At 43.7% G+C, this 20,338-nt stretch overlaps 1 protein-coding gene across 1 annotated transcript; it reads right to left on the reverse strand.

Moving 5' to 3' along the window:
• Positions 1–621: 621 nt before the first annotated feature.
• Positions 622–19,423, reverse strand: LOC110507665 (short transient receptor potential channel 4). Its single transcript, XM_090224733.1, has 17 exons — positions 18,883–19,423; positions 18,564–18,640; positions 18,246–18,433; positions 17,210–17,428; positions 12,184–12,324; positions 11,802–11,978; positions 11,221–11,421; positions 9,238–9,423; positions 8,936–9,086; positions 7,657–7,796; positions 7,052–7,195; positions 6,601–6,773; positions 5,892–6,087; positions 5,064–5,258; positions 4,354–4,395; positions 3,933–4,022; positions 622–3,740 (listed from the first exon to the last, which is right to left on the reverse strand). Exons 3-17 carry the CDS (start codon positions 18,402–18,404, stop codon positions 3,156–3,158), a joined length of 2,799 nt encoding a protein of 932 aa, XP_090080859.1. The 5' UTR covers positions 18,405–18,433; positions 18,564–18,640; positions 18,883–19,423; the 3' UTR covers positions 622–3,155.
• Between the last annotated feature and the right edge of the window lie 915 nt (positions 19,424–20,338).

The following is a 20,338-nucleotide window of genomic DNA, read 5'->3' on the forward strand; positions in this document are numbered from 1 at the left end:
ACACATGCAGTGTGACTTTTCCCTGTAAAGGCCAGGAGACTGCTGGAACACTGAGTGACTGGGGAGAGGAGCAGCAGGGAAGATGAGCTATGTCTGACTCTGAAATGGTAACCTATTCCCTATAAAGTGCACAAATGTTGACCACAGCCCATAGTGCGACAGGGCAACGGGGGTTTGAGTCCCGGCTCAGCTGTCTGTCTGTGCCCTTAAATCCTTTATGTCTATCTCCCAAACTATACCTATCTATCCTATCATAAAAAAATATTTAAAAAATATGTCAGACGATTGGGGGAAAATAGTAAAAAAATAAATAATGGTATCATCCAAGAGAGAGTTCCTCTGTGTGACCTTAACTAGTCAGAAGTAGCAGTGAAGTACCTTCATTATAGACTTGCCTAGTTAAATAAAGGTTAAATAAATTAAAATAGTAGAAAATGATTCTTCCAATTCATGTTACCATGGAGACAGAGATCTAATGAGTAGATGAGACACTCCTGCAGATCTTTAGGTGTGAAGCTGAGAATATCCATGGAAGTGAAGCAAGCTGAATGAGGAATGGTGACATGTATGTGAGAAACTCTCACTGTCTATTGAAAGGATGGTGATACTGACTTCAAATCATTTATGTTAAAAACATATTATGTTTATTGATTCATGTTGTATAGCCCTCTGGAGCTTGAATGAATGCCAGAAATAAAATACAATAAAAATTAGCACTCCCTCAGAAATTATACATATCTAACCAACTCGCATATGAGAATAACAGAATACCATTCAATATTATGTCATTAAGGTTAACAATGGGATGCTGAGAGTCCAAGTATATTAATTTAAAGGGCAAATCTGGGATTCCAAAAACAACAGTGGTAACCCTGCCACTTGTTGTAATAAAAAGCTGAGGGATGGGCCTAAAGAAATAAATGCTTAAATTCATAAACAGAGCAATAAAAAGCCACCAAAAATATGCACAAATGGATGTACCAATCTCAGATTTCCCCTTTAAGGTTAACAATGGGATGCTGGGAGCTGAGTTAGTGTGCAGTGTTAATGTCAGTACTGAGTATAGCATCATATGGTAAGAACGTGGGGAATTCCTAAGGAATTGGATTTCACAAGCTAAGCCATGTCAACTTTCAGTTGTAGAGGAGAGTGGGGTAAGTTGAGCCATTTTTTACATTCAGCATCACTCCATCAAGGGAAATATAGTATTCTTTCTAACAAAGATATCTACATATATTTCAGGATGTTGTGTATCCCTGGAAATAATCAGAATTCCAGTAAACATTACAGTTTTAAAAACTAGCTTGTCCAACTTGTCCAAAAAAAGTAGTCTCTTGGCACAACTTACTCAGAATATGGGGTAAGTTGAACCATGGGACAGGGTAAGTTAAGCCGCCTTCACATTTCTGTACTGAATGAAATATTACCACTAACTTTTTAAAACCATGTCTATCTTTAACACAATTAAAATCACTTTTTTGTCTTTAAATAAGTTTAAGCATCTTTTAACACAGGCTTAACACCTAAAAAACAATGTACATTTTAAAGCACTATTAAGATAGGCCAGTCCCTGTTGTTACCTCCTATCCCAGAGATAAGGCCTTGCAATAGGCCTGGGAAGAAAACATTTCAATTTGCTCAACTTGCCATTGGCTCAACTTACCCCATGGCCATTGGCTCAACCTACATCAAGGCCATTGGCTCAACCTACACCAAGGCAAAATTTTTGACATATTAGCCAACACAGCTACTAGGATGTACTTTCATGCTAGGTTTAGGACTTCATATTGCAGCCTATAACCTCAACTGATGTATAGAACAATCTTTAAATGATCTACTTTTGTTTAGATACAAGCATCATGAAACCTCTACTACAATACATTTATTTGGTGAAATTCCATTTTTGCTCACTAATTTTCCCATGTATCTTCCTTCACAGAATCCATAAAATTACCTCTTCCTAAACATTTGGTCCAATTATTAATTTTGTGTATGGTTCCCTAGAAACAAGGGGGGCTCAACTTATCCCACTCTCCCCTACATGTACAGTATAGCATCTCTTGTGGGATTTCACTTGAAAGAAAACGTTGCTTCTAAAGGTCTTACTCGCTTGCATAGAAAACCAATCTTCTGTAGGCCCTACTTCTGGTCTTCTGGTGGTAGTGGAGCCCAATCCTGGATTTCCAGCTGCAGTGGCAGACAGGGCATGTGAAGGCTTGGTTGGAGGGGGGCAGGAGTCGCGCTGCAAGCATCAGGAGTAGCCCTGCGAGCTTCAGGAGTAGCCCTGCGAACACCTGCATACTTCTCCAGGTGTTGCCCCATAGGGCTCTGGTCAAAAGTGGTGCACTATATAGGGAATAAGGTGCCTTTTGGGAAACACCCGAGATAATAGACTAGACAGCATCATCCAACTAGTTTTGAATAATTTGCCAATGTGTGACATTGTATAGATCTACCTGCAAGATTTATTAGCGTTTTCCATTATACATTATGGCAAATGATTGTTTTGCAAATAGCAGGGGGCTGACTGGGAGAAGCAGCAGAGACAGGGTCTGTTAATAAAATACTGATAGTTCTATCACGTACAGTATAGGTTGGCAAAACTCCAGTAACTTTCCCCAAATTCCCAGGTTTTCCAGAAATCCTGGTCGGAGAATGACGTCTTATCTGCTTGTTCCACATGACATCCTATTCCCTACACAGTGCGCAACTTTTGGCCAGAGCCCTTTTGTCCCCTGGTCAAATGCAGTGCACTATATAGAGAATTGGGTGCTATTTGGGACACAGACCAAGAAACAGACTTCTTGTCTCCTGTTTTCCAGCTTATACATTCTGTCTTATAGACCAGAATATATTAGTCTGAGAGTTGAATTGGTTCTGGAGAAGCAAGGCGAGCTACTACACAGGCCTCCATGAAGACGCATCATAACGATACATTCAAATAAGTCCTTCTACGTCTCATCCTCAACAGTCTGTTTTAACGTGGACTCTCTCTCTCTTCACTCTCCCCTCTCTTCGTTTTCTCCCTTCTCTGTACACGTCCTCTCCCTCGCTCCACCCTGCTCCTCCTTCTCTCTTCACTCTCCCCTCCCTTCGTTCTCTTCCTTCTCTGTACACGTCCTCTCCCTCGCTCCACCCTGCTCCTCCTTCTCTCTTCACTCTCCCCTCCCTTCATTCTCTTCCTTCTCTGTACACGTCCTCTCCCTCGCTCCACCCTGCTCCTCCTTCTCTCCATCACAGTCCAGCTCCTCCAGGTCAACTTCTCCCATCTCCTCAGACACAGAGTAGAGCCCAAAGTCACAGATGTCTTTGGGAAAGTCTTTCCTGGCCAGCCTGTCTTTGGTGGAGGAATGGATGGGAGTGGAGGAGGAAGAGGAGATGGGAGTGGAGGAGGTGGGGTTGGAGGAGGTGTCAGTGGAGGCCCAAGAGGGTACCACAGAGCCGTTGACCAGTCGGTTCAAGCCCTGAGAGGTGGAAGGGGATGTGGAGGAGGTGGAGGAGAGGGCTGCCCTCTGCTGGAGTATGGATGTGGTGTCGGGAAACATGTTGGTCTTAGGCATGGCTGGGGAGAACTTGGGGGAGTACTTGAAGGAGTGGTCAGGGTAGACCAGAATGGAGGCCCCTGCCTCTTCACTGGGTTTACTTTCTGCTAGAGCCACGCCCCCACCCCCGGGCCCCACCTTCCCCTTCATCATCCCCAGGACCTCATACCTAAAGCTGGAGATGTCCTGCTTCAGCTCCTGGGGAGAGAAACATACACACATACAACTTGTTTATCTATTTATGACATTTACAGTGGACAGTGCACATTAATCAACATTCATTGCTAGAGTTAGAAACAATGCTTATTGTTCTTCTGTAGTCCCTGTCTGGTGCTGGATAGAGAAACACATGTAAATACATGTGGAATGTCAGAGGAAACCAAACCTTACCTTAAAGTTCTCCTCAGTCAGTCCTTCCTCTGTCTTGGCATCTCTGATCATGGCTGCTACATATCTCTTCACCAGGTTCCTCAAAACCTCCTGAAAACAACACAGTCCACAGGTTGATAAAATCTTATCAAATACATCCACTGCTGGGCTACTAACAACTTCTGCTGATAATATGGAAAACATCATCCTGAGAGTGGACAGGTACAGGGATGTGTTCCAAATGGCATCCTATTCCCTATATACTGTAGAGCATAACTTTTGTCCATGGCCATAGAGCTCTGGTCAAAAGTAGTGCATTATATAGAGAATAGGGTGCCATTTGGGGAAAAATCAAGTTCAAAATATGTGCATCTACAGAATGAAACACATTGAAAACTGAAACATAATGAATTTTATATTGAAAAGAGAAACACATAAATACCTGATACTGGTGGTTTGTTCTTACGTTTAAGGCAGCCCGTCTCTACAAACGAGGAACATTCATTTACTTCAAAAGCACACCAGGCAGCATGACTAATCAGTTCATGTGATTTCCTTCTTGGTAGAGAGTTGGCCAGTTAGCGCTGTCATCACCTGCCCATTCTCTGTTAAAGGGATAGTTTGGGATTTGGGCAATGAAGCCCTTTATCTTCTTCTCCAGAGTCAGATGAACTCGTGGATACCATTGTAATGTCTCTGGATCCAGTATGAAGGAAGGTAGAGGTGGTTTTGTGAGCCAATGCTAACTAGCTGTATGAGAAGACTTCCCGTCTTTGGGCCACGTCTTTTTCGCTAAGCTAGCACGTATGCTAGTTAGTATTGGCTTGTGAAACTACCTCTAACTTCCATCATACTGGACGCAGAGACATAAAAATGGTTCATTGCCAAAATCCCAAACTATCCCTTTAACTTCTAACTGCTGATGCTATCAGAACAGTTGTCTCATGATGCACGTCTAACCATTCTGGGAAGAACAGGTCATTTCATTCATGATAATTCGTTGTGAACAACCCACTGAGACCAGAGAAGAGAAGGAGTTTCAACTGGAAGCTGGTCAGTAGAGTTGCAGAACTCCAGTAACTTCACTAGAATTTTGCAACCCTACTGTTCAGTAAAAGTACTGTTGATGTAGACTAGAGACCACATCCTCACCCCTATGGTTCCAAATGTTTCTGTTTTCTTGGCCCTGGTGATCTTGAAGATGTGTTTCCTGATCCAGCAGATGAAGTACCAGATTGACTTGGGGCTAGGGATGATGTTGAATGGAGAAGGCAGAGTCCCCCCCTCTTCAAAGTAACTCATCCACAACTTGGTTCTTGCAAACTTCCACTCAATGTCTGCATGATCCTGAACAGAAACAACACATGCTAAGCAACTGAACAAGTGATATGAACAAAACTGTGTGATATTAAATGACAGCAGACAGGTTGTTGGACTCAAACAAGTGAATGAATGAATGATTTTGCATTCCAGTGATAGAGTAAGACTCACAGCGATGTGTTGGTAGGAGTTGTTCATCATGGCTGGGGTTAGTGTTAGGGTTAAGGTTAGGGTTACACTCACAGAGATGTGTTAAGTTGTTCATCATGGCTGGGGTTAGTGTTAGGGTTAAGGTTAGGGTTACACTCACAGCGATGTGTTGGTAGGAGTTGTTCATCATGGCTGGGGTTAGTGTTAGGGTTAAGGTTAGGGTTACACTCACAGCGATGTGTTGGTAGGAGTTGTTCATCATGGCTGGGGTTAGTGTTAGGGTTAAGGTTAGGGTTACACTCACAGCGATGTGTTAAGTTGTTCATCATGGCTGGGGTTAGTGTTAGGGTTAAGGTTAGGGTTACACTCACAGCGATGTGTTGGTAGGAGTTGTTCATCATGGCTGGGGTTAGTGTTAGGGTTAAGGTTAGGGTTACACTCACAGCGATGTGTTATGTTGTTCATCATGGCTGGGGTTAGTGTTAGGGTTAAGGTTAGGGTTACACTCACAGCGATGTGTTGGTAGGAGTTGTTCATCATGGCAATCAGCATGTTGAGTAGAACCACCAGAGAGATGACATTATAGGTTCCAAACATGGTGGCCCCTACAAACTCTGTGAACTGGTGGTCTGCCTCCACGTTGGTCACATACAGACTGATCAACCCAAAGATAGACCAGAACAACGACTGGAGCGTCTCAAACAACCTAAAGGAGAAAGAAAGAGAGAGAGAGAGAGAGAGAGAGAGAGAGAGAGAGAGAGAGAGAGAGAGAGAGAGAGAGAGAGAGTGAGAGTAGAAAGGGATGATAGAGAGGGAGAGAGAGAGAGAGAGAGAGAGAGACAGAGAGAGAGAGAGAGAGAGAGTAGAAAGGGATGATATATAGAGAGAGAGAGAGAGAGAGAGAGAGAGAGAGAGAGAGAGAGAGGGAGAGTAGAAAGGGATATGAGAGAGAGAGAGAGTAGAAAGGGATGAGAGATGGAGGGTTATATTTCTAATTATTTAAGGTACGCAGGATTTACAAGAATAGTCCATTTATCATAACAGGCTACCATTCTACTTTTGCCCTAATCCAGGTAATTGTCAAAACATACATATCCGTCTAAATTACAAAAATGATAATTGCCTCCTGATTCTGGGAATATTGGGAAAGTTACCAGAATTTTGCAGCCCAACCAAAACTTTACAAACAAGCACATTATAATGCATGGTCTTTACTAACGTTGAGAAAGCGTTGTTCTGTGTTGCGCAGCGGATGCCCTTGCATCCCTTCAGTCCCTCGTCTGTCTCGTAGTAGAAGTAGAGCTGGTTGAGCCCGTTAGCGAAGGCCAGGAGCACCAGGCAGTAGATAAACAGGAACTTAAGGATGTCCAGCAGCATCCTGCCCAGAGAGATCTGGAATCATGAGGATTATCATCATATTCATCATCATAGTCATCATCATCATAAACTAGAACCTTTCATACAATAAATTGCAGCTCAAAGTACTTTACAGATCAGGGGCCATATGTACCAATCTTATCAGAGTATGATTGCTGATATAGGATCAGGGCCTCCCCTGACCATGTAACATTATTCATTGCGAATTAAAATGAAAAACTGATCCTCAAAGACGTTTAATACATATACTCCTGGACATAATGACAGAAACGCAGTTGTATGATAATCCTGACCTGTAGAGGTCCCAGGTGTGAGTTAGCAGTAAACAGAGAGATGAGGCGGATGGAGCTGAAGATGTTAGCGATGGCGAACACAGCCTCTGCTACAAGGGTAGGATGCCACATCTGCCATTCGTTCCTGGCCCTGAAGCCACTGTACTGTGGGAGAGAAGGAGACACAGAGGGGACAGGTCAGAGTCTACTGTGGGAGAGAGGGAGAGATGGAGGGGACAGGTCAGAGTCTACTGTGGGAGAGAGGGAGAGATGGAGGGGACAGGTCAGAGTCTACTGTGGGAGAGAGGGAGAGATGGAGGGGACAGGTCAGAGTCTACTGTGGGAGAGAGGGAGAGATGGAGGGGACAGGTCAGAGTCTACTGTGGGAGAGAGGGAGACACAGAGGGGACAGGTCAGAGTCTACTGTGGGAGAGAGGGAGACACAGCGAGACGGCATTCCATAGTCTGTCCAATAAGACTGCTCCACCGGACAACTTTTGACAAGCGTGAGGTGTTCCTATTCATTTAAATGAAGCCTGAGTGTAAGCTGGTTGTATTTTCAAGAACTCGTTGTGCAATTTATTCAAGCGTATTTCATATTATCTCGTACACAACAACCATCATACCTTGACATAGGCAACGAACTTCAAAGAGATGGTAGCCAGGTACAGAGAGTTCATAACAAAGTCCATGAGGTTCCACCAGTCATGGATGTAGTCCTGGAACCCTCCATCCCACATCTGTTTAATCTCTGTCCAGATGAAGCCTACAGGATGGAGAACAGACCAGCAGGTTATGATAATGTCCCAAATAGCACCTGGTCTCTTACAAAGTGCATTACTTTTGACCTGAGCCCTATGTAACTCACCCTATCCCCTACATAGTGCACTACTTTTGAAGAGGGCCTGTGAGGGCCTGGTCAAAAGTAGTGATCTAAATTGGGAAAATTGGGAAAATGGTGCCATTTGCAGTCCTAGGGTTAGGGTTGTCATTCCTGTCTGACGCCCGACAGAGCTAATTTATCATGTCTGTCTCACTTCTCTGATCTACGGCCACATTCCTCAGGTGAAGAGGGAGTGTTAAAATCAAATCAAATTGTATTTGTCACATGCGCCAAATACAAGACTTAACCTTGAAATGCTTGCTTACGAGCCCCTCCCAATGATGCAGAGTTAAACTATTATAATAATTAGTAACACAAGCGGAATAAAATACACTGAATGGAGCTATATACAGGGAGTACCAGTACCAGATCATACCAGTATTTCAGTTAGATATGTCCAAGGCAGGGTAAAGTGACTCAGTATGCATGTGTGTGTTCAGATGTAGGATCTTCATTGTATCACTTTTTTTGTTTTCTGAGGATGTTCCTGCATAGCAGGAAATGCAAACTTGTAGTGTATTTGAGATTTAACAAGGCTTCTAGAGTTTGCCCTAATGAAAAATGTATCAACCCCTATCAAAATGTCCATTAATTATAATCCACATAATAATTCACATTTCCTGGTGCTGCAGGACTTGTTTCCTGCTGTAGCAAACTGGCTCAAATGAAGATCCTACAGAACACCATAATGGAAGTTACATAGGACACACATGGGCTGGGTTGTCTTACAATGCAGTGTGCGGTCAATGCATGAAAACCAGGTGTAAACGGTTGATAGAGTATTTGGCTGAAACACAGGCTTGGTTACCACCATTTCCTGTCAGAATTGTCATCAACTATCATTAACATCAATAGCAGTCTACTTGGTATGTCTCAAATGACTCTATTATCAGCTGACCTTCTGTGGAGTTGACATCTTGTTTGCATCAATGAAGCACGTGTCCAAGTCTTTCCTTTCTTGATCAACCATGTTGTGCAACTCTGCGCACGTAAAACACACACACACACACATACTTTCTTACCCAGTACCCAGGGTAGTATCATCCATTCCACCACAGTAGGAGGCGGCCCCTGTCTGTTAGGGTCTGTAGAGACGATGTGCTGGGAGGCCAGCAGCAGGAGGAACAAGAAGGTGAGATACGACGTTGTGTGGCAGATAAACTTGATGAAGGGCTTCCTAATGAGGAAGAAGAAGATTACTTAATTGACCAATAGGTCCAACAGAAATTCAACTTCAGCTTCCTGACAGATTTTTCCCATCAGACCAGGGATTCAAACTGGCAACCCTTCGGTTGCTGGCCTGCCTATCTAACCTCTAGGCTACTTGCCTGATGAAGTGTCCATAGCGGCTCTTAGGAGAGACCAGGTAGCAGAGGGATAAGAGGGGGAAGAGGAGGCCGATGAAGACACAGGTTAGGAACTTCCCTGCCCAGTGACGACGCCTCCACCCAGGGAACTCATCGTACCAACGAGACGCAAGCAGCTGCTGACAGTTAGGCTGGGCTACAAACTGGAAGAGGGAGATTGAGGAAGGAAGGAGGGGAGGAAAAGAGAGAGGGCAGGAAAAGAGAGAGGGGAGGAGAAAGGGGAGGGAGGGAGCGATGGAGAGGGGGAGAGAGAAGGAGAAGGAGAGGGAGAATGGAGAGGGGAAAGAGTAGGGAGGGAGGGAGGGAGGGAGGGAGGGAGGGAGGGAGGGAGCGAGGGAGGGAGGGAGGGAGTCAGCCTTTATGATACATTACTAATTAGTTGTTATTGAAGACGTGTGTGCAATGCAACTTCACAATGTTTACATTTCTTTCTCATTTACTTTCCACTCCACATTGACAAACAACTGACACGAAAACAGGCACATCTTAAGCAAGCCTGGGCAGTTGAGTACAGCATAGAGCATACTGACAGTTGGACAGTTGGGTACAGTAGTAAACACACTCAGCTAATGGAGGAGATCCAAATTACACCCTATGTGCCATTTGGGCTGCAGTTAATGACTGTTTAGTCTGGTTTAGTCCAGCAGCACCTCCAGACCTTAATCATCCTGATCATTCTGGTGAGTGTTACCAGCTGTCCCTGCCCTGGTCCCAAGTGTCCCTCCTTGGCATCTTTGTTCCTCTCTAATATCCTCCTCACACACCGTACTGCGCTGCGCCGGATGCTTTCTCTTCATATTGTCCTTGTCAGCACAGTTCCAGGAACTGCGGTGGAGGTGTAACAAGACCATTACAGCTTGGCTCAACTAGGCTCAGTATTGTGAAAAGGGCATTTCTTTCAGATCTGCCTCTGCTCACAAGGTTTGATAAGGAACACTCTGACTGTCTCAGGGACCATCTAAAACACTCTCTGTCTCAGTCACTCTCTGACTGATGACCTCACTGATGACCTTATGCCCCACAATGCCCTGCTCTAAGTGACGGGGATCCATTTGGTTGTAATTTGTTCGTAATTCGGTTAGACTGAGATTAACCTCACCGTCACACAGAGCAGCGCAGATGGTTCTATCAAATCTCCCAGAGAGAAAAACATAACAATGTTTCATGAGGAACAGATTTGACGGACAGACACTCTTTCAAACAGGAACATGGAGTTCTTATAAATGTCTCTCCCTAACCCTAAAGGGATATAGCATGTTGTGTATTTTCAGCAGTGTCATACTGTAAATGTCCATCTCATGGAAAGGGTTAAAAGTATTATGCAATGAGTGTGTGTGTTTTTTCTGCAGTTCTCAGTCATCTTCACTCTCTACGTGAGTACAGATGCCGTGTCCCCTTCTACTCAGTAGGGGGCAACATTTCACAACTTCCATTTCATAACTGTACTAGGGAATAGGGGGCCATATAGGACATGGCCAAGGTTGTTGTTTTCCTGTGCAACATGCTGCTTTCTGGGTCATTTAGATGTATTGCGAGTTAGTAATCCCAGCAAACATTATCCTATTAGTAGCATCCTAATTACTTTATCATTATGTTTCATTACGTTCCCATCAAGGGACTGGACAGCAGACTGAGACATAGCTCCAGTAATGTGTTGTTTCACTAAGGAAGGATGCCATTTTCAGACACAACCTGGTGATTACCACAACATTACAACTCCCATAGGAAGTCTCCACCCCAATCTGGCCATCTACTACTTCTAAATCCTATCTTAGAGATAACAGCAGACATTAGCTTCGTGCTTTATCCACTGAAATACAACATGTAAAACCCTCAGCTGTACTAAAGACATTGGGAGGGAGAGCCACCTGGCTGAGCTTCAACATGCAGTAAAATAAGAATAAACACACCTTCCCGAGGAAACATGGGTTATGTCTTACCTCTTTCTGTGTGTATTTGATTGCCAGTTTGAGTCTGGCCAGATCGTTGGTGTTCTCATCCAGTAAAGGGTTGATGTCATCTCTGTAGTTCAGGATCAGCTCTAGTTCTCTGGAACTTCTGGTTTGGTCCAACAGGTCCTTGGCAAACTGTTTACACTGCTGAGATAACTCCTCATACTCCGACTTAAACTCATTCTCTACCTGAAACAGACAGAAACTGTTAGTTAACAGTCAATAAACTAGTTAATAACTCTTTATAAAACTTTTATACGGCCAGGACAACTCCTCATACTCCGACATAAACTCTTTCTCCACCTGAAACAGGAATAAACTGTTAGTTAAAAGTCGAGCACAAAAAAACACTGTCATACAACACGGTCCATCTCCTAATAGGCAGAAGATGGGCGTCTGTGCACTCTCTTGTGGAGGCCTTATGTTCCACATAAGAATGAAGAGGATAAAGTCAATTCATAGTCCATAAACTGCTTATAAAGTAAAGTACTTACACTGCTGAGACAACTCCTCACTCTTCTTTGACTCATTCTCCACCTCAATTGAATTAAATTAAATAAACGTAGCACCTTGCTGAGTTCCTGTAGTTCCCAGGAGAGCTGGAAGGCTGTGAGGAAAGGGTCTTCACTGGAGAGGGCCAGGAGTGATGGGCTGGCCAGGGCCTTGTAGATGTTGAGACGTGAGCGGGAGTGACGAAGACTATCCACATCAGAGCTGGACACGCACTCCATGCAGTTACAGCGCACCTTGAACAGAGTTAGGGGACGGAGGGCAGTATTGTAACTATCATACTGTACTCTACTATTGTATCATACTGTATGGTGTAGTGTAGCCTGCTGTGACTATTGTACTGTACTACATTACATACTATATCATACTGTAGCATGTAGTACTTAATCATTTACCATAGTACTACACCATAGTGTAGCATATATCCTGATTCAGACCCACCTCATGTGGCTGGGGCATGGACACCCCCTTCTGCACCAGCAGTTTGATGATCTCATAGTTGTTGGTGTGAGCTGCCAGGATGATGGGTGTGATGTCAGGAGTAAAGTTAGAGAACTGCTTGTCCAATAGGATGGGAGGAACCTGGAGGGAGGGCGGGGCAGAGATAAATAAGGGTTATAGTCAGATAGGGATGGTGATGGGCAAGAGAGAAGATATGTGTTCAATCCAGATATCGATTGAAGAAGAAAACTGAATTAGACAAAACAGAATTAATAACAACATTGTAGTATTATCAATATCAATACCATAATGTTTCGTTATGAACCAATACAATAGAGGTAGATGGCTTAGGTTTTACTTGAGAAGTAGCTGTGTGTGTGTGTGTGTTTGTGATTGTGCGTGCGTGTGTGTGTGTGTGTGCGTGCGTGTGTGTGTGTGTGCGTGCCTGTCTAAAAACAGGCTTTTAGACATTTTTGCAAATATGTTAGAAAAAAAAAAGAATTGTTATCAGATTTACACAAGTATTCAAACCTTTACTCAGTACTTTGTTGAAGCACCTTTTGGCAGCAATTACAGCCTCATGTCTTCTTGGGTATGATGCTACAAGCTTGGCACACCTGTTTTGGGGGAGTTTCTCCAATTCTTCTCTGCAGATCCTCTCAAGCTGTCAGGTTGGATGAGGAGCGTCGCCACACAGCTATTTTCAGGTCTCTCCAGAGATGTTAGATCGGGTTTATATATATATACATTTGCAAAAATAAAAAATGTACTGTTTTGCTTGGATATTATGGGGAATTGTGTATAGATTGATGAGGAACATTTTAAATGTAAGATATTTTAGAATAAGGCAGTAATGTAACAAAATGTGGAAAAGGGAAGGGGTCTGAATACTTTCCAAATGCGCTGTACGTGCTACCTCCTGGTGAGGTCATTCGGAAACACCATATCAACACACAACTGTACATTTCGATGAAACATGGCGAAGCCCCAAAATTGCCTACCATGGAAGACTGTGTTTCAGACAAAAGGAAGTGGATGGCGGCACATTTGTTACTTTTAAACTCGGACAAAACAGAGGTCCCAAGAACGTGAACGCCAAGGCACAGTGACGAACCACCCTTGCTGTCTCTACCTGGCCGGCTCCCCTCTCTCCAATGGGATTCTCTGCCTCTGACCGTATGAGTCACTGGCTTGCTAGTGCTCTCCCATGCCGTCCCTAGGAGGGGTGCATAACTTTTGAGTATCGCTATACTCTAACTGAGTGGGTTGAGTCACTGAAGTGATCTTCCTGTCTGGTTTTGCGCACCCTCGAGCTCTTGCGGTGGGGAGATCTTCGTTGGCTATACTCCACCTTGTGTCAGGGAAATAAGTTGGTGGTCTGTTGATATCCCTCTGGTAGTGTGGCGGCTGTGCATTAGCAATGTGGGTGCGGCTATATCCTGCCTGGTTAGCCCTGTCCTGGGATATCTGTATAATCACTATGATTGTTATTTGTCCCTGCTTGTCATCTATGAATGTTTGATCATCTTGAAGAATGATCTTGCCTTAATGACCATGTACTCTTATAATCTCCACCGGGCACAGCCAGAAGAAGACTGGCCACCCCTCATAGCCTGATTCCTCTCTCGTTTTCTTCATAGGTTCCTGCCTTTCTAGGGAGTTTTTCCTAGCCAGCCACTATGCTTCTACATCTGCATTGCTTGCTCTTTGGGGTTTTAGGCTAGGTTTCTGTAAAGCACTTTGTGACATCTGCTTTATAAATCAGTTTGATTGATTGATTGACAGGGTCTAATCATTTAGTGTGCGTCCCAAATGGCACCATCATAAGGCTCTGGTCAAAAGTAGTGCACTATATAGGGTATAGGGGGCCATCTGGGACACAACCACAGTCTGATTGGTCTCCCTCTGGGAGGAGATAATAAGGAAAGAGGCACTTGAGTGACCACTTCACTTAAAGTACGAGGAAATACTAGCTAACAGGATTACATTACTGTTCCCCTTATCACAACAACTCAGATCTAAGTGATGTTCCCGTAAACCACAGGTCTTCTTGTCATTGATTCCTGATGCTCCTGATGGTATGTGTGTGTGCATGCGTATGGTCCAGAGGACCATGCATTAACGATGTGATGTTGAAACAATGACTAGCATCGCTGGCAGTTAGGTCATGCTGTTGAGGTGGAGTCTGACCTTATTATCATTATCTCTAATCTCCCTCAGAAGAGATGGAGAAAGAGAAGGTGGAGAAAGAGAGGGGGAGATACAGTAGAGAAGGAGGAAGAGTGGTGGAGAAAGAGAGGTGGAGAAAGAGAGGTGGAGATACAATAGAGATGGAGGAAGAGAGGTGGAGAAAAAGAGGTGGAGATACAGTAGAGATGGAGGAAGAGAGGGGAAGAAAGAGAGGGGGAGAAAGAGAGGTGGAGAAAAAGAGGGGGAGATACAGTAGAGATGGACAGAATCCTAACTCAGATGTGATACTGTATGGTGTGTGTAGACATTGTCTCAATAGCTAACCAAATGGGAGGCTCTGTGAGTTCTTGTCCATCTAGTTAAAAGGGTCTCAGTTGAATCCAAAGTGTTTCAGAGCAGCACTGGTGCTGTGGGAGTTTTCTTTGACGTCTTTGAAAATGTGTTTGAGAAGTGTTCAGCCCCCATATACTTTCTCTGTAATGGTATGTGTGTCCATATGTGTGTGTGTGTGTGTGTATGTGTGTGTGTGTGTGCGTATGTGTGTGTGTGTGTGCGTATGTGTGTGTGTATGTGTGTGTATGTGTGTGTATGTGTGTGTGTATGTGTGTGTATGCGTATGTGTATGTGTGTGTGTGTATGTGTGTGTGTGTGTGTGTGTGTGTGTGTGTGTGTGTGTGTGTGTATGTGTGTGTGTGTGTGTGTGTGTGTGTGTGTGTGTGTGTGTGTGTGTCAGACCTACTGTATTCTGTTATGTTACATGTTTTAAAAGTAGCTAAATCATATACTTGATAATGCAGTGTATTTTATAAAGTTGTATGCATTTCAGGACTGTGTCTTCCGGTTACATTTCACATTCTATTTTTGGCCCTCTGCAAACAAGAGTAATACTCACACTAAAATATATTTTTTCAAGATAAATGGTTCAGTTTAAATAGCCTAATATCATAATTCAAGATATTGTATCCTTTGTTAGCAAGAGTTTTGCCTGTGATGACCATAGCCCCGGTCTCACTTGTGCACCCTTGAGTTAGGCCTAATTATGTTACTGTTTTTATTGTTCCTGTTTTTAACATGTGCACCGCTGATAAATACTTGTTTGCAAGTGTCCAATTATCTATGTGATTCTAGTGAAGTTATTTTCCTTCAGTTTGAGCATGTATTTTTAATACTTTGACCGTATCCTTGTGTGTTGCTTCATGGAGCTCCCTCGCTCCCCACCCACATATGTTTACTCTCCCCTTCAGAGCATACAGGACAGTGAACCAGCAACCTTTCAGTTACTTTGCCAAGGCTCTTAACCACTAGGTTACCTGGCGCACCGGGGAAATACATTTTTCCTCCTAGTTTGTTTGTTTTTGTAAGTCATTTTGCCTATCTTCCCAACATGTTTATTTATTCTACCATCACTACCGTTATTTAGACAAATACATTTTTGCACCTTATCCTTTTCCTACTGCCTGCCTGCCCTTAGCACTGGTGAGACCATGTAACCTTGTCACAGTTTCACATAACCACATGTCGTCAATAGGCTACAGATGTGTCACTGTACACACAAATCTGAAAAATACAGTAGCCTATACAAATGAAAGACAGTACCTGCCTGTTGACTCGTTTGCTATAGTGATCAACAGACATGTAAATCAGATGATTAACATATTACGAAGCGAGTGCATAAGTAAACAGACTGCAAACAGAGGAATCACGGGAGGGCTAGGCGATGTGATGAGGAGGATCTAGTTTAGTGGATCAGCAGTGATTTAAATAAAGTGATGAGCAGAGTAAAGCCTGCCCCTGTCTGGTTTATCATACCTCTGTTCACCTGTTCATGGCTAAGTCTCAATGGCACCATATTCCCTATATAAGTGCACTCATTTTGATAAGGGCTTATAGGGTTGTGTGCACTATATATGGAATAGGGTGCCCTTTTGGGACACAACCAAGATCAACACAGAGAGGGAAGAGATGCTGTGGAGAATATATAGTAAGAATTATGGTTGAAATATCCAGAGTGCAAGTGTATGGGGAAAATGTGTTAACTGCCCAGAGTAGCGTATCTCATTGCAGTCCTGAGAGAACTAGTTAATTAGAGTAGACCAACACATACAGAGAGAGAAGTGAAAATGTGTTAACTGCCCAGAGTAGCGTATCTCATTGCAGTCCTGAGAGAACTAGTTAATTAGAGTAGACCAACACATACAGAGAGAGAAGTGAAAATGGAATTATGTCCAGAAGAGAGAGACACTGTGCTGAAGCAAGAGATGTGAGGAGGAAGAATATGTAATTCACCAACATCGAATGGTTCAAATATACAGTGTGTAATAGCATGGAGAAACATTTCTAAATTGCACATGTACATTTTCTCCTTGTAACTTTCAGGTTGGGTTGAATGTTAATGTTTTCCACTGAGTCCCCTAACCAGGGGAGAGGGGAGTTGGGGCATTATATATAAGAAGGGGGCGGGATTAGAAGTGATGCTAGTAATATTATTTAATAGACTCAAATCTGCTAATTTCATAGCTGATCTATTCCATGAAAAATAAAATAGGGTTGAAGTAGTCCTTATAGGAATGAGTATGTGCCTGGGAGGGGATGGGGTAGTGTAAAACACAGGAAAATAAGAAGAGGGCATATAGTAGAGACTGTTCTATATCGACATGTCTGGTCTAAGGCCTTTCTCTAGACCAATCTGATTGTAAAGCAGGTAGCCTATTGGTATGTAGGTGATAACACAAGGACAGTGTGTTGTGCTGTATGCAGGTGAACCCCTCCTCCAAGTGTCTATAGCCAACACTCAAGAAAAGGGTGCAATTTGGGAAGCACTCTGTGACTGTTCTACCTGTTTCTCCCCGCTGGGCTTCTTGTGGTTGAGCAGCATTTCCACGGCCCCCACCACCTCTTTACGGATGGCGTGTAGCAGAGCGTCACCGACGTACACGTTATAGCTGAGCAGCAGCTCTATAATCTCCAGGTTCTCATTCTCAATAGCGATCAGCAGAGCTGTGCGGCCCAACGGGTCTATACAGTTAATGTTGATCCGGAAGTAGATCTCTGCCTCCTACAGGTGGGAGAGGGAATTACAACGGATGTTTACTTAGTTATATGGTACCGTGATAGCAAATTGTATCATGTTTATTGATGTTGTACTTGAACTGAGACTTATTTATCCCTCCCTCCCACCCTTCCCTCTTCCTCTCTCTCTCCCTCCCTTCCATCTCTCTCCATTCCTCCCTCCTTCTCCCCTCCCACTCCTCCCTCTTCCTCTCTCTCTCCCTCCCTTCCATCTCTCTCCATTCCTCCATCCTTCTCCCCTCCCACTCCTCCCTCTTCCTCTCTCTCTCTCTCCCTCCCTTCCATCTCTCTCCATTCCTCCTTCTCCCCTCCCACTCCTCCCTCTTCCTCTCTCTCTCCCTCCCTTCCATCTCTCTCCATTCCTCCCTCCTTCTCCCCTCCCACTCCTCCCTCTTCCTCTCTCTCTCCCTCCCTTCCATCTCTCTCCATTCCTCCCTCCTTCTCCCCTCCCACTCCTCCCTCCATCCCTACCTCTAAAGCTTGTTGGAGGGAAGTGTAGTATACTCTCCCTCTCTCCCTTCTCTCCCTCCCTTCCTCCCTCTCTCTGCGGCTTTCTCCCTCCCTTCCCCCTTACTCCTTCAACCCTCCCTCTCCTTCCTTCTTCCCTACTTCCAGAGCCCGTCTGACTGAGGTGCATAGTCTCCTTTCTCCTCCATCCCCTCCCTTCCTTCCTCCCTCCTCCTTTCCTCTCCTCCCTTCATCCCTACCTCTAGAGCCTGTTTGACTGAGGCGTAGTCTCCTTTCTCCTCCATCCCCTCCCTTCCTTCCTCCCTCCTCCTTTCCTCTCCTCCCTTCATCCCTACCTCTAGAGCCTGTTTGACTGAGGCATAGTCTCCTTTCTCTACTGCTCCCAGGTAGTTCTTCTCCAGGACAGACAGTTCAGACTCGGCCCTGACAATCCTCAGAGGGATCCGGTCCCTGTAGGAGGAGTTGTCTGTCCTTCTGTAGTACAGTCGAGACATCGCTGCTACTGCTAGGCAATCTCACTCACCTAGACAGGTTAGATTGGATAACATTGATTACCCGTAATCTACATTTTGGGGAGGCAGTGGACAGTGGGCAGTGGACAGAATCAGATTTGTAATGTGTCATGCTCAATGGAGTGGATCAGATTTACATACCAAATCGTATTAATTGCCCTGAGGGCAGGTAGACTAATTCCAACGTTCTTGGCAGTAAAGAAAATGTCCAGCGGAATCTAAATCAACAAAAATCCAAAGGCTAACAACAAAGTCAGCAAAGCATTTCCATACATTTTCTGGATAATATAAATATTTTTTAAATGAATATGATAACAACAACTGCTGGTAATAACTGAATTTGGTGAAACCATTAATATCCACAAACGTTCAATGTGGTTGTTTGCAGATCATCCCATCAATGTCAATATACTATACAAACGCATTTGACAAGCAAACAAAAATACACAGCTAAACTTACCGTCTCAGTCCAGTACGTTTTGACTATGACATTTGACTGTCAAATAATTATACACTTCTGTTTCATTGCTTGAAACACATAGGCCTACTACAGCAGGGCTTCTGTGGGTTGCAGAACAGAAATAGGACGAAGAAAAACTATTCCACCTTGTTCCTTTGGGTATTCCAGTTGACAGAAGTAGCCTGCCTATACGGAATATGTAACCTAAAGCAACAGCGTTATAATTAGAGCAAGCTGATACTATCTTCCTCTCTGGTCGCGATCAAACATGCAAAAAAAAGCATTTTCCAGAATGTCCAACAATTCCCTGAACATTCTCGGGACTCATAACCATTCAATTCAGTAGGTGTGATCTTGGGAAACAATTATTTGTTCAAGAGTAGGAAATCCAACCTCGTTAAAAACATTCCCAAGCAAGCAATCAAGTCCACCGGAGACGCACGCATCCTCTTCGCTGCCTCTAGCTTCGCGCGCTCTTCGGTTGATAGACTGCATGAGCTTCTCGTGACTCAGTAGGAGTGTGTATGGTCGCAGAAGAAACACATGCAGGGATAATACAGAAGCGCAATCCGCTATCTTCCTTTGAGATGCATGTCCATGTGAATTGATTGATTGGTTTAATTTATTTTATAATTTAACGTAAAAGGTTGTTCCAGCCAGAGACAACATTGCACATGGCAACATCGCAAGGAATATACAAACCACTGCAAATTAAACTCAACGACCCTTTTCTCATTTAAGCAAACCTTTTACAATACATTTATAGGAGAAAAACACAAGGTTGAAATATCTCGTGAGGTGTAACACGTGGCATTGAATTTGTAATAAAAGGTTGATTTAGCTGACGTTGTGAACAACATGCTGCACCATAAAATCAATATCTTCATTAGGCTCCATCTGAATAAAGTAGAACTAAGAGAATTGTGATGCTTTAGTTAGAGCCTCTGGGTAGAGTTAGGAAGACTCAACAGAGAGGATGAAGAGGGGACTGAAGAACATTCCTGAGGGAACTTAATATTGTAAATAATATTGTGAATTCCAAGGTGATGTTCATCCTGAAACAAACAGAGACAGACACTCACTTCAGTGCAGGAGGACAGGGACTGAACATGGTGTTACATTTGCCATGTGTCTGACAGGTTAACATACTTCCCTGCTGAACAGTTGTCTGTATCACATTAGAGTAGAACTGAAGAGGGGTAGTTGACTTTAATTGAATTAATATTAATCATATGATTGAGTTACATTCAATTAGTTTTGTTAGGAGTACTGAGCAACAGAAGGATTAATGAACTTCCTGATTGTGGAGCTTTCAGTTGAGGACATTTATGTGTGTTCAGTGTCTCCTAAAATCTTCATTATTATTTGTCCGTTTTTATCATCCTTACAGCATTTACCATCCGCATGTAGATGTGTTCACAATCTTAGTGCACATCTAAGAGCAACTCATCAAGTC

This window comes from Oncorhynchus mykiss, chromosome 27, assembly GCF_057628025.1.
Source record: "Oncorhynchus mykiss isolate SJ-2025 chromosome 27, ASM5762802v1, whole genome shotgun sequence".
Lineage (NCBI taxonomy): Eukaryota > Metazoa > Chordata > Actinopteri > Salmoniformes > Salmonidae > Oncorhynchus > Oncorhynchus mykiss.